We start from the raw sequence: 14,987 nt of genomic DNA, 5'->3' as shown, positions 1-14,987 counted from the left end.
TTTGGGAAGTGTTTTATGTGAACAGTGCTGATACCCTTCTGCAGAAGGGTCACATCTTGCAGACAGAATTGCAAAATGCCCAGTTGGTACCCACTTCTGCTGACCGAGATGCCAAATACACTATTACAGCCAATTCTGAGGAAGGTTCTGTGACAGTTTTCATAGGCTGCAAGATTTCATGCTTAATATATCTATGCACGGGTGATTATTTCACAAGTTACAATGTTCCTTCTCATGTTGTGTGTTTTGATGTTTCTTTTTCTGTTAATTCTTCTGTGTTTTCTTTTCACCTATCAGTGGGGAGAACTCCTCTGTTTTACACTATGGGCATGCTGGAGCCCCGAATGATAAGACTATTGAAGATGGAGACTTGTGGTAAGTAAACGATTAGAGTTTTTTTGACATTTTTGTTACATGACTACTAAATTTTAGTATGTACATTGTGTCTGCTTTTGAACTTAATAAGACAATGATTGCATAAAGATAGAAGTCTGAATCTTTAAAACAGCATGTAATTTTGGGTGCCAAGCTAGTCTTCTTTCCTCCAAAGGTCCTGTATGCCTGTATCTCCAGTTGAAAGGGAGAAAGAGATTGTTTTTAAACGCTGTGTTCAAGGGGCACTTAGAATATAGTGTAAGAAATTACTGTATTTTAAATATAAGGGCAATTGCAAAAATTGGGATCCAAGTTTGCATTTGAACTTCAGGTCCAAACCTCAGCTCTGATAGTTTGGTGGGGGAGTTGCTACTTTTTAAAGAATTGCATCAAATTGCAATATAGATGAGATCTTCCAAATACCTGTGTGTATCCAAGACACCCCAGCCTGAAAGTGGACTTTTTGAATGTGTGAGGAGATCACACCTTCTAGTGCTCTATATTGTGCCAAAGATTTCTAAAAATATTTTCCTTAGAGTTTAGTGTTGCTGTAACACGGTTGCAAATACCATAGACTTTTCTCCGTCTGTGTTACTTGTCTACATGCTTTGTGGTGTCATTGCAAATAAAAAACAGTGTGAGTAAAATCACCAGATACATTACTGTAAATTGAAAGACAAACCTAATTGTGTGGTGTGTAACATGGCAGAATATAGCTTTTGTACTTCAGCTCCCAAGACTTTGATCAAAAAAACTCTGCATTTGTAAAAGGACAGAGCTACTTTTGGATGAGTTAATCACAGACATTCAGTGAAGGATATGTATTAGATTACTCTTGTAACACTTCAAAAAAGGTGCAGGTGAATATTTTCACAGCTGCATGTAAAGACGTTGAGGAAAGCAAATGAGTATTATCATAGATAAGCCCAAAAGCTATTATGGGAAACAAATTGAATCTCAGAAGTAAAAAAAATATGCCTTGTTGGCTAATTTTCTGGGCACATCTGTAGGTATTGCAGAATGAAGTTACTGAATTACAGATAGGTCAATTCTTTCTAACGGTGTAAAAACTTTCTTAAAAGGTTCTTGTACAATAGTTTGTATTATCTTCGTCTGTGGTGAATAGGCTACTAAACCCATCAAATACTAATGTTAATTTATTGTAGTGCAGTAACTTTGACTTATGATCATGTTGCTTTAGAGTATATAGAATGCTATGAGTTCATTTTGATCAGGTAGGACATACGAACCCAATACTGTATTGGCTGTGGCATTTGATTTAATTTTGCTAAAAGACAGGGTGTAGCCTATAAGAAATAAAAGGGTATGAACCTGAGAGAAGATATGCCACAATGTATTATGATGTCCTGTATTTAAGTTAAGGCCTTTAAAGAGGGAGGGGAGTAAATACATACTTTTACTTATAATCTTATAATCATACTTATAATCAGCAGACAGCTGGAAGTCCTTCCTAAACCTTGGGAACACACACCAAGACTCTTTCACAGTCTTAGGTTTCCTGCTGTACTAGCAAGTCTTTTTTTCTTTAAAAAAAAAAAAAAAAAAAAGCAAGCTTGGATTTATTTGCCTCAGAGCTCTGAATGGCAGAAAAGCATAATCTGCTAAGTACACTGGTTACTTCAGCATTTCAAAACTAGTGTCCCAGTGAGTTGCAGCAAGCATCCTTTGTAGCTGTCTCAACAAGGAACACAAGGATTAACCTGGAGTGTGAAATATCCTCTTGCTGAAATGATCCAGCAGAGTCTTTGCCTTGATTAGATGAAGCTGGTCAAGTGTAGATTGGCTCTGGCAAATAAGCACTGAGATCAGTTTGCCCTAACCTGCTCTTTCCTAGCACGGGCACAGGATAACCTGTTCAGCCTGGTGGCGCTCGCTGAGGTGCCCGATCAGCCGCTGTTCAGAGAGCTGTGAGAGAGCTGGCCAGCCCCAGCACTCTCCTCCCAAAGCTTTGCTCTGCTAAAGCCCCTGGTTGCTTGAGGACCCAGTTCTTAAAAACGGCCTCATGGAAGCTGCGTTCCCTGCACACTTTCCACTTGCAGGAGCCTTTCTCGGGGACACCAGTCTGCCCTTGCCTCTTGCGCTGGCTGACACTCACTGCGCAGTCAGGCTTTGCTCCACGCCATTTTATGTGTGTTCTTTCAAAGTAGAGGGGGCAAGAAGTTATAAGAAAGTGTAACTTCATTTGTGTAGCAACAATTTAAAAATATACTACTTTTCAAACTTAAAAAAACAGTGTTTTGAAAAAAAATCTTGAGCTAACTTGCTGTAGCAGAATACAGATTATCACGAGGAACTTCCCGGGTGGTTTTGCTGTGTGCTTTTACAAATTTCTAATTTGGGTGTGGTGTGTGTGTATACATACAGAACAGGTTTATTAAAATGAGCAGGATGATAATTTATATGTATGTATTAGAGCTCATATATTTGACTCTCCATTAAACTTTTTAATAGCTGCTGGGAGCCCTCTGTTGGATAATCTTAGGAAGCCCTGAACATAAGAAAAAATGGCTTTACTTCTGGTGAAAAAGAGATAGAAGTCTTTAAAGGGTTATTTCTGCTTCTGCCAGTATTTTGGTATAAATTTAATTTATCAAGTCATATACTGGTACCTAATAGAATCAGAAGGTAGGGTATTTGGTATGATTTTTATTAAATTATTCAGTAGAATTTCATGTTTTTCTAGAGATTATTTAGTTCATATGAATAAGATTCAAGAGTTCTACAGAAATGTGCTGTTCAGTTCTGTTATGTATTAAACAGTGCACTGCAGTAAGTGCCGGTAAATAAGTCAACAAAGCACCTGAATATTAGAAAAATAAATTTGGAAGACTCATGCTTTGATTCTTTGAAACAATCAAGTGCATGCTTTATTTACTCTTTGAAGAATGTTTGTTATAAGGATTTGGTGGCATCAACAGGAAATTCTAGGCAAAAATACATGCGCTATTGCACTTTTGTTTTTTTGAGACTGTTACTCTGACTTCTCCTTATAGAACTGTGGCTCATTAAGAACAGCCTGATTTTATGACTTACATTTTTGAAAACTAATCTACATTAATTGGGTTTATTGCTTCTGTAAGAAACCAGTATGGCATTAAATCTCTGATATTTCCTCATAAACCACATTTTTACAGGTACAGGTTCTGCGCTAAAAAATCTCAGTGCAACACAAGGACTCTAAAGAGAATTTCTGATAATTCTTGCTAATGTGGATTGTCTTGCTAAGCAGGACTGTCACTTTCAGTTTATTAAATATTTAAAACAAAATAGCAAACTAACCCAAAGCTTTATAATTGACATAAGAAGAAAACAGTATTTTTAAAGGGAAGTTTAGATACTTATGATATGTGCAAAGCACTTAACTGATACTAATATTAAATATAAATATTGCAATTACAGCAAAATTATTTATATAAATAATTCATGTACTGTAACATCTGTGTGGTGAACATGTAAATCAGTATGGACAATATGGTCTAAAAGCAACTCCTTTCCTAAGCAAGCATCTATTATCTCCATGGCCAAAAAGGTCACGCAAATGAATTGGTAGGCTGACCACCCTTATGAATCATAACTCTGCACACTCTGCTCTCTCATTTGGCATTACCTTTAAATAAAATCTTCTAATCAAAATGTTACAAATCTTTATTACAAATACAGCCTACAGTGAGAACCACGTAAAGCCAAGCTAAGCTACAAATACTGACTTTCTTTGGTCATCTTAAACTCATGACAGCTTGGATAGAAATTGAGTTTGAGGTTGAGATTCTCCACGTTATCTCAAGGTATTCCATTATGCATTTTGTGCAAAGATGCCTGCTGTTTCTGTAGCGAAGCTGTACTTGCATATGTGCTTTGGAAATGGGAGTCATAGGCAAAAGTGCTTGTCAGAGTTTGTAATCCCCTGCCAGAAAGTAACCCCGTCCCATTGGCCAGGGCTTTTTGAAGCTCCCCCACCTCCCAACTCAGTTTGGGTAGCCAAAGATCTTTCAAAGCTTAGCGGGAAGTAGAAAGAAATGAAAAGTTATTCCTCAGGAAAAATAAAAAAATCAAGAAGCACAGATTTGCCTCCCTGCTATGGCTAAATCAAGTACGTAGGGCTTTTGGTTAGCAGACAGCATACACTGCATTGTCGGTTCTTCTTGGGCGAGTTTTCTGTGATCTCCCCTTCTGCAGCAATCCTGATTTTGTCCAAACTGGAGAAAGAGATTGATTCAGTGGTAAAAAGCCCTTAAGGGACACGGCAACCTCTGGATTCAACTCTCCTCAAAGTGATCCTTCAGTTTGGCTAGACCCTGGGAAGTATCTTCTGAGAGAAGCTCGGTCAAAGCTGGTGTGTTTCTGTGAAAAGCTTTGGTCTCAGCACAGCAGCATCTGCCTTCCAAAAACCTGTTTTCTCAAAAATGAAGCAAACAACTCGCGCCGAGTGCTCCCCGCTTCCAGCCCCCACCCCATGCTGCCGGCCACCGCATGAGACCCACGAGGGCTCTCGGGAAAAGCGAAAACCTGCCAGCAAGGGCGGTAGGTGCAGAGGGGGGAAGCGGGGGACAAGGGAGGAAGCACCTCTTTCACCTTTCTGGTTCAGTGCATTCTTCAAAGGCACTGTCAGAGGTGCTGAGCCTGAAATGGGCACCTCACACTGATTTTGAGAAGGTATTCAGGAAAATGGTAGTTTATTGCATTCGGTTTGCTGCATGGCGGTTCGCAGGGCCTGCCTGTGCCGCCAAGCGCTCTCGTGGCCATGCTGAAAGCGCCGTGAGGCGATCGGGTTATTGCAATTGATCTGCGGGGTTCCTGCGACATCTGACAAATCGAAAACAGTTTTATGATCTTAAAATAAAGATTGATTCTTCATGATGAAGCTCATGCTTAAGTAACAGAAATGTGAGAAAATAAACCTGACCCCAGATGTCAGTGAAATAGATATGGCTATTACCATTAGATAGCGCTCTGCGTGCGTGAGCTGCGCTTCTGTGTCTTTTTACGGCTTCTGATCAATGTGTTGCGGTGAAAATCCAGCACTGAGTAAGCTGGCCTCACTGGCAGGTTTGCTGACCTTTAAGCACTTGATAACATTTCTTAGGATTAGTTGGTCCATTCTGGCTTTGCAAAATACTAAAAATAATTATATAGTCTGCTCAAGGTATTTGGTGTTTTTAATATTTTGAAATGCCCTCGTAAGTCAGGAGATGGACGAAGCCCTTGCCGATGAGCGGTGCAGTGCCTGCCCTGCCCATGCCGGCAGTGCCACTGTCAGAGCTGCGTGCGCCTTTGCCCAGGGCCCCAGGCTGCGCGCGGGGGCCTGGAGCTCGCCGCGTTGCTGGCGGCAGCAGAGCCCGCTGCACCGGGCGCCGGTCCTCCTGGAGCGGTTCCCGCAGTGTAATTTGTTAAGAGGGCTCGAGTGAAATCATAAATAATGGGAGCACGGCATCAACTGCTTATGAAGTGCAGCAGACCTCAAAGAGAGATACCATTAACCTTGTACTCACAGTGGACCTATCTATTATTTATAAAATAAAACTAACTTTAGAAGTTTAAATGGAAGCAGGTTGGATCTTCAGGTGATGTCTTTCATTTTATTTGACTGTTTCTTTTAAACACTTTCAGTCTTTAGCTTACAGATTTTAATGAAAGTGTTGGAAAGCATACAGTATCGTTGCAAGAGAAGGACATTTCCTGCCACAGTGCTACACTGCTGTTTCTAAGCCCTGCTGGTGATGTCAGGAAAACAAGTTTTGCTGCAGATAACTTCATTGCATTCAGCTACCAGAATTTTAGCACTAGAGAAATTTTATCAGTGCCACAAAATCAAATGCATCCTATCATAAAAGTATAATCGTATCATAATGCATCTATTTTAAATGTTTTAAATATGGCCTGGCTGTATTAAAAGGTGACTGTTATTTGCTTAGTCAAATTGCAGTCAAGAGAGTTGGGGATATGGAAAACAACCTGGTGTTGCAAAGAGATTTTACTGAAAAAATTCAACTCTGAATGATTTTTTTTCCTTAATATTCTAATGCCAATTTAAAGCATCAGAGTAATACTAACACCAGGGGCACTGAAATAGTGCTCTCTGGAACGAGATGGGATTGTCCCACATTTTGATAATGGCAATGAGTTGTACTTGCAAAAGGCAGCTTGCTTTAGAGGCAGAGCATCCATCCATCCATCCAAGAGCGTCATCCATATCGGTGGGTATAAGGTGTGTTCGACTCATGCTGTGCTAAAATGGGGTTTTCTTCCTTCTGCGTGGCACCTATATGGGCCTTTTAATAGTTTTTTTACTCTAACTTTTGGTGCTCTCATAAGATCCTATTTTAACTCTTGGGGCTCCTCCTCTTGTCATTTCAGAAGCTTTGTTGATCATGGGAATTTTTCTTGAGTGCAAGTATAGGTATATGAGAAAGGTTGATCTGGATGAAACAGAGAGGAAAGATGCTAAGTTTTCATGGCTTTTTGTTTTGTAATTTCTCCAGAGGTGAAGGACAATTTTCAGGCTTCCTGGAGTTGTTGGTCACTCCAAGGCATGTGAAGAATATTGCGAAAGGAAGTTGCTTGTTGAAAGAACTGGTTAAAGCACATTGTTCATTTTTATTCGTAAAGGCTAAGCCATCTAATTGGTAAAAGTATAAGCTACTTTACTAATTTTTTTGATCTAAAAGGATAGTATAGGGTTTTCTAGTATCGAAAGAATTGTCATTTTCTATACAAGCTATGAACATATACCTATTATATGCACACAATATGCATATGCCGTATACATACTGCATTGAAACTAGAAGCATATTTTTCTTGATTTTTTTATACAGTATTATTTGTAGAAAAATGCACTGTTCCCTTTTTTGCAGGAATGAGGAGTAAATATATAGTATAAAAGGACTTTTCATGAATATTGAGTAGCTATCATTTGAGTAAAATATTAAAAAGATTTTCAAATAGTCAACTAAAAGACTTAGATGAGCTGGAAAAAAAGGATACTACAAAATCAGATAAGAAGTTTGCTATGACTCTCTTTCAAAGTCTTTCAAACTCTCATGGTACTAATGCCAGCCTATTGGCATTAGTACAAGCTACCTTTGTCCAGATGGGGGCAATGTTGCATTAAAAAGCAGGAACTGACCAATCTTTTTGCATCAGATAATAGAAGTCCTCCCTTTTCCACTCCAAGTATTTCGCTGCTATTAAAACAATCTATCCTACAGAACCAAATATTGTATTTATTACTTCTTGAAAGCACTGCTTTTAAAATCATAGGATATTAATATGTCAGATGTAAATGCTCAACTATTTTATGTGGGTGAGACTAGTATTTTCATTTGGCCTTGTGTATTTTTTATGCATTTTGAAGTTTGCTATAATAATATGCAAAAATTGTGGTTTGCTTTAACCTTTCAGTCTGCAGTTTTGAAACAACTTGTTGTTAGTTATGGTTTTGTTTCTAATAATAATGTGAAGAAATACATTGCTACTACTTATTGGTTGATTGCAAAATCAACGGGCTGTCCATTTCTGAAATAACTCCTTTGGCTTGATTCCTCTGGTTTGATTAATGGCACATGTTTACCATTCTAAGCAAGCATAGGTATTTTTTCTTTTCTTGTACCTGTAGAATATGTAAATTTTATGCTAATCTAGAAAATTTGAATTTGATTAAAAAATAGAAAAATATATTTGCTAGAATTTTTATGGGAATAATTTTTCTCTAATTGAATGTGTTCTATTTTTACTGGATAATCCAGACTATGAAGTTGCATACTCTTAGAAATGTATAAGCTTTTTAACCAAAGCAGAGGTTGCTAAGTAATAGTGTGCATTTGCTGTAACAAATTTTAGCTTTCATTTAAGTGTTGTGTTATGGTCTGCCTCTTAATTTGATGCTTTCTGTACATTATAGTGTATATGCAACTTCTTTTTAATCATAGCCTGTGAATGAGTTTTATTTTTCATATTTTTACATCAGTGTTCCCAGCATAATCTGAAAAGAACTGAGAGTATGAAGCTGCTTTGCCTGCTGTTAAACTCATTTCACTAGGGTGTTCATCTCTCTAGATAAAATGAGCAAGATAAAACCTAGTGTTTTGTAATAGCAATTGATTTAATAATGATCACTTGCAAATGCTGTTTAGTGAAACAGAGTATTTGTGGTGGTCCTTGTTAATATGTGAATATGTAAAGGATTTAGAAATATTCTGACAGATGCTGCTTGTCTTGGATGGCTTCCAGCGACTGAGGCCTTTCTCTTTGCTCGTGGTGCGAGGAGCTCAGTTGTGTAGGTCAAAACACAATTTGGGAGGCAGCCTGCCTGGCTCTTGCTGATGTGTGGCTGGAAGGGAAGGTATGGTCAGTCTCCTGCACGCTCTGCATATCCCGCATGAACCAGGTGTAATTCCTAGTCCCTGCGGTCAGGGCAGCATTGGGACGTCTCCTGCGTCTGTTCGCAGAACCTCTCGTTACTGAAATGATGGAGAGCAGGGCCTCGGGAGGAGCCTCCTAATGTTACCTCTGGAGTGAATGCTGCTCCGTATTTACACTGAGCCTATTTAGGTCTTTAAAGCAAGGATATTTCTCATTTCAGTTGTACGTCACAATACTATACTTTCATCTCGAGGTGCTGCTGTGAAGAGTAGATATATTTTCCTAATAGGAAAAAAGTGTTCTCCATGGCAAAACAGCATAACTTGCCTAGGGGATGGTCAGCCTCCTCTTCTGAAGCACTAGTTGGTACCTTCATTACTGGGCACTTCACTTGAACATTTGGCCCTGTATGTGGAACAGTCAGCAGCTTTTTTTTGTGTTCAGTTGTCTTCTGTAGAGTATTCTGAAACCTCTGCCTGATGGATTCCTTGGAAAACTGATAATTTGAGGGCTTTCTTGAAGAAGCTAAAAAACAATTACAAGGTGGCTAAAAATTAAATGAACATGTACTGTTGGACATTGGCCCAGTTTTTGTCATGAGAGAAGGTGGAAGTGTTAACCTCTTACTTACATGCACACACATGTGCGTGCGCACACACACACAAGACAGCTTGACAGTATTTACAGTAAGAATCAATAAGTAAAGGTCTGATGCTTCACCTACTCCTGTAATCTCCAGGGGTTGTTTAGCCGGCGTGGGGAACACAGGTCAAAGTGTCCAAAAATGGTTGCTGAAAGTTACATTTCCTAAGTCCAAACGTTAACGCCTAAGAATGGGGTCTGAATTACAAGTATCAAACTTCTACAGTTCAACGTGAGTAGGTGCCTTCCGCTTCTCATTAGTCATCTAGAAATTGACTGTTTAGTTAACCGCAAAACTGTAGTAACTTGGAAATGTAGCAGTATTGTTTTTATCCTCTGCTGGTATCTTGGATTCTGGTAAGAAGCTAATGAGGTTTGCTTTCCTCAGTTTCATTGAGAAGTGTTTAGCTGCCAATACAGGTTTCTCCTTGCAGACTTTCTTCCCTTCCCTGCAGCTCTGACATCCTTGCTCCTTTTTGGAGCGAGTCGGCCGGAGCAGCGAATCCCCCAGAAACGTCTTTTTCAATATGCAGGCTCAGACCAAATGGAAGCTGGTCAAAATGTTGGGTTTGCAGCCATCCGTGTTAGCTTGACTTTTCAGCAAAGAATTGTCTCTGCTAAAGGGAGTACTGTTGCTTATTAAACCATGCCAATTAAAAATGGATAATAATTAGGATAATAAAACCAGGAAAAAAAAATCATCCATTCAGCAAAAATACTAGTAAAACAGGTAACCTATTTGTCAGAACTTCAACTGGGGCGTTTCCCGATCTTTGGCGTATTGCCTGCATGGGCCTTGCCGAGGTGTTAAGTAGGCAATACTGACATTTTGCTTTCTGCATCTTATAAAGCCTCCATTGCTACCTCAGTCCTTCTTCTAACCCAGCAACACTAGTTTAGTGTTCCCAATTCTTTATTTGAATACAGCACTTCTGTATTAGAGACGCTCTCCTGCTTTTGGAGATGACACTCAGAGGAGAATTTAGTTGTGAACAAGCTAATCAAGATTTTTTTTGGCTCTTTGCTCTGGCAAACTCTACATTTTTAATAAGGCACTGACGCAAACTGCGTAGGAGCAAAGGAGGGGTGATACTTGATCATTGAAATTGATTTATTTAATGCAAAAATATAAAGCTGTTTTCTTAGCTTTCTTCAACAGACAAATATTGTAAGCAAGGGATTCCTTCTCAACATATGTGTGAAAAGAATCAGAAACAGCACATAAAAATCTTACTAGAACAAGTGGTTTTTACTGAACCAGCTCTGAGCATCCAGCTCATTCTGGTGAATTGAGTGAGACTCGGATTTTCATATTCCACGAGATAGATAAATCTGAAGTTCTTGTACTTGGTTCAAGTTACTGTGAAAGAGGACACTCCCACATATTGTTGGTTTAGGAAACTATTTTTCCTCTGCAGCACACATGGAGGAGAAGAGGAGAAAGGCACACCTTCCCAAGTGACTTAAGGGCATACCACGGCACACCCATTTACTCCTACTAATCTCTCAGCACCAAGCTGCTGTGCTGCTCCTGTGAGCCATGGTTTCTCCGTTTCTGGTGTAGTGCGGGGAAAGCCTGGTCCATGCAGTGCAGGAACACCTAGAGGAGTGGGGATTTTTCGGTAATCCAGACACCTCGAATGTATGTTCCTGCTACAGTCCCTGAGGGATTCTGCAACTAGCATTATAGAAGTGTGGGCTTATAATCCTTTCTTCTTCAAAATTCAATATGGACAATTTTTTTGACCCTTTCCCTATCTGGGCAAAGCTTACTGGAGTATTTTGCCATTTTTTGTGAGAGAAAGTTGAGACAAGCTTCCTATTATCTGTAATAGCCTGGGAGGGCCTTTATTGAGAGATCATTATAAAAGGAACAAACACCAGAAAGACATGAAAAAGGTGGACAAGAAGAAAAGTGGCAAATGAGGACAAGCAGAAAAAATATGGGGCCACACTGTTACGTAACTCGTAGCTGGGTATGTATGATAAAGAATAGTCATGTAGGCATTTTGTGTCTGTATAACCGTGTTCACAGAATCACAGAATAGTCGAGGTTGGAAGGCACCTCTGGAGATCATCTGGTCCAACCCACCTGCTTAAGCAGGGTCACCTGGAACACATTGCTCAGGGCTGTGTCCAGACATCTCCAAGGATGGAGACTCCATTCCTCATGGCAACCTGTTCCAGTGCTCAGTCCTCACAGTACAAAAGCTTTTTCTTATATTCAGCATTACTTCTGTGGGCTAGATGATCTTCTTTTGAACAAGAGACTTAAGAAGCAAAAAGCCTGATATTTTCTTGTGAATCCCCATAACCTCATTTCCTACATAGCAAGTATTCTCTAACATTTCTCTAAGGCTGCCCTGAACTCCAAGGGTGTGAACAACAAAAAGCCGGCCTTAGCACCAGCAGGCTAAGCCTGCTGTCATGGCGGAGCAAGTAAAAGCTCTCTGCACCATGGCAAATGGGATCTGGTCAGAGCAAAGCACCTCCTCTAAAAAATCATACTGGGCAGGGTGGTACTTTACCCGAACCGTGTGCTGTGCTCGTTCTCTATTGGGGTTCGGGATGTTATCTTACTTGGTATTGCTTTTTCAATTGATAACTTTTAGCTCATTGGGGTGCCAGGAGATGAAAACACATGCGTCGCTTAACTCTCCATTTTCTTACTTCTGTTAACACTTATTGTAATTCATTCTTATGGTCTGCTGTTAAGCCACTCTATTTCCAAATCACTGGCCATTTCTAAAGATGTATCTGATAGAAATACTGATTCCTAGTTCCCTTCAGCTGAAACTGTCTTAGAAATATTTAACCAAACAAACTAATAGTGAGATTTTGTTAGCACATGAATGCTTGAACTGCTGCATGCAGTCTAAGGAACAAAGCTCTCCCTATGTGAACTGGGAGCAGACTATGACCAGTTCACACAGTATAAAATCTCCAGCTGGGGCTGACTTGCTCTTGGTGCGATAAGAGGAGGGAAAGGTTGTGTATACCTTTATTCCTCTTATCCTGGGACTGCGCTGGCACCAGTTCATCTCCTAGTGCATCTGTGTGGCTGCTCAGAAGGGTATTGGTTGATAATGGCTGGAAACAGTAAAACCTCAGTAAACGTCCAGCTGAGTAAAGTACATCAGTATTCGTACCTATTTACCTTTAACCCGAGGTACTAGGAGGGCATAGTAAGATATGGGGATATCAGTTTGGTAATTGCTAGTCTTGCAAAGCTGCTCGGAGGAAGGGAAGGCCGAGTTCTGCGAAGAGATGCGGGAAGGAAAGAGCAGGCAGGGTGAAATGCGGCAGGGCCCCAGGCGGGAGTGAGCAGGGCCAGCTCTTAACCCCAGTGGAAACTACATGGATTTCATAGCTGTGATAGATAGCTCTGTAGTGTTAACAATAGCGAAGAAGAAAAATTGTTTTTATAGCTATCATGATGTGATCCAATTCTGAATACACACACAAAGCAGATCTGTAGAGCAGGAAGGTGACAGTTTTATGTGTTAGCTTTTGGGAGTAGCTTTCGGCTTTCAGAGGAATGCCTGTGAGAGCTTGTCTCTGGGTTGGGTTGCATATTGGATCGCTAACGATTCGTACACATGGCTCAGATACCCCAAATAAAGTATTGCTTCCCGTTGTGATATTGGCCATAATTTGCTTCAATGCCTGGCAGTTTCAAATTATTTTACAATAAAAATGTCAGCAAGCCTATAAAAGTAAAAACGTGTTTAGAGGAAGATGATGCTTTAATTTAAAAAAATTGTATACTGTGACTTTATGAAGAAAAGAATCTTGGCCATTGATAGCCCACAGCTTGGAAACTTAAAGTGATACCAGAATGTTTTGTGATGCTTCACAATCAGAGGTTAAGAAAACTAAAATCAATATCAAACCACATATTATTTTTCTGGGCTTTAAAGCAAAAAAAAGTAACTTTAAATGCATTTTGTGGTGCCAATATTCTGTAAAGGTAACAAGGCCACATCTTACTCCATCTGTATTGCTTCAGCATGACTGTAAGGGGAGTGTGAAGAGCGCTTTTGCTCATAGTATCGTATAATATTATCAGTTACAACAGTGACTTGTAAGCCTTGAATTCACTTTAAAATCAACAGGACTTAAGCACCCTTGAAATTTTTTCCACTCTCCTGTAGTGGGATACTGCACCTGGTGCAGAACCCCAATCCCATAGGATGAGGCAGGATAGTTACCGGCGAAACCTAGGGCCCCCAGGGAAGGGCTGGAAAGCTTCCTACAAGAGAGGGGAAAGTTTAGTCATTTCTTTCTGTATTTAATGCTTGTAAAGTTGCAAGGCATGAGATGCATCGTTATGCTTCATTTGAACTTTGTACTGTTTTATGTTCAAAATAATTTTAAGTTGTTATGTCAGACCTTTTGCCTGTGAAAGGAATAAAATGTGATTAGTGATTTTTGAAGGTTACTTTTAAAACAGATGCAGAAGGCATCTTTTGTTTGACCGTGTTGGCTAATATTATATTGCTGATACATAAGCAAGTCGTTCTGTCAGTAGAGCAACTGAAAGGTTATCTGATTTTTCTCATACTTTGTGTTGTTCAGCTTTAGTTAATAATGTTTACAGTATTTTGCAATATGTATAGGATGAAAGATTATAAAATATATGTATGCAGATCTAAAGCCTCCCTTAGGAGATCTATGCCCATGCTTCCAAATAGAAGTTTGGAGTATTTTTTTCTATGCATCTATTGCATATGGAATAAATTCATATTATTTCAAGAAAAAAAAAATGGAAACGGTATCAGGGAATCTTTAGAGAAGGCTTGGGTCTTCTGACTATTAAATATGCTTCTATAACATGCACTTTTCGCCCTGGAAATGAGGCCAGGTAGGTTTTCATTGTTTTTACTCCCAGCAAAGTGATACAAAGCAAGATAAGCTTCTCTCTCTAAAGGTTATGAAGGAACTTTGCGATAGAAGGTTTCATCAGCTTCAAGCTAAATCGGTGAGCGCTTTGACATACAACTGCCTGCCTTTTCTCTGATCAGGGACGCTCCCTTTCTGGCTGAGTTCCCCTTCTAGACTCCTCTGAAACCTGACAACCTCAGACACATCATCTCTGGATTCATTTAAATCAGGAATTAACAACTGCGTCTTGAAGAAAAAGGAAGAGGGGGAAAAAATGGATTGGTCTTGAATTAAATGTGTCCTCATTCTACAGAAAACCTAATTCACAATTAAGTTTTGCAGTGGACGACATATGCAGTTCAGTAGGCATGTAACATATTTCCCTTTTAGATAAGTTAATAGTGTCTGGAGATACTTTGTTATGTTATTGTATACATTACTATAGATAAGACAGTCCTTAATACACAAGCCGTAGATCAAGATATTCTGTAAGACTATACCTATTTTTATTTGTGCATTTAATTTGTTTATATTGCTGCTACATTTGATAAAATCCAAATAACATTAAGTAGCTGTTTCTGTGCATGATCCCGGTAAGATTATATTAACAGACAGGTGATTTTGTGCACACAATGGAAATAAACTAAAATACATTATTAATATGTTTTTTGCTACCTAGCGATTACCGCCTAATTTCGTGTAAAATA

At 39.4% G+C, this 14,987-nt stretch overlaps 1 protein-coding gene across 3 annotated transcripts in view; it reads left to right on the top strand.

Annotated features, from left to right (window-relative positions):
• Nucleotides 1-14,987, top strand: part of PEPD (peptidase D) — a 143,477-nt gene that overhangs the window by 88,143 nt on the left and 40,347 nt on the right. For all 3 annotated transcript variants that reach the window (XM_026059308.1, XM_026059317.1, XM_026059322.1), the window contains one exon: nucleotides 298-375. In XM_026059308.1, the coding sequence (XP_025915093.1) occupies nucleotides 298-375 (78 nt within the window). The remainder of the gene's footprint in view (nucleotides 1-297; nucleotides 376-14,987) is intronic.

This window comes from Apteryx rowi, unplaced genomic scaffold, assembly GCF_003343035.1.
Source record: "Apteryx rowi isolate R43461 unplaced genomic scaffold, aptRow1 scaffold_1, whole genome shotgun sequence".
NCBI lineage: Eukaryota > Metazoa > Chordata > Aves > Apterygiformes > Apterygidae > Apteryx > Apteryx rowi.
Note: the sequence above shows the minus strand (reverse complement) of the source record. Positions and strands in the feature narration are given on the sequence as shown.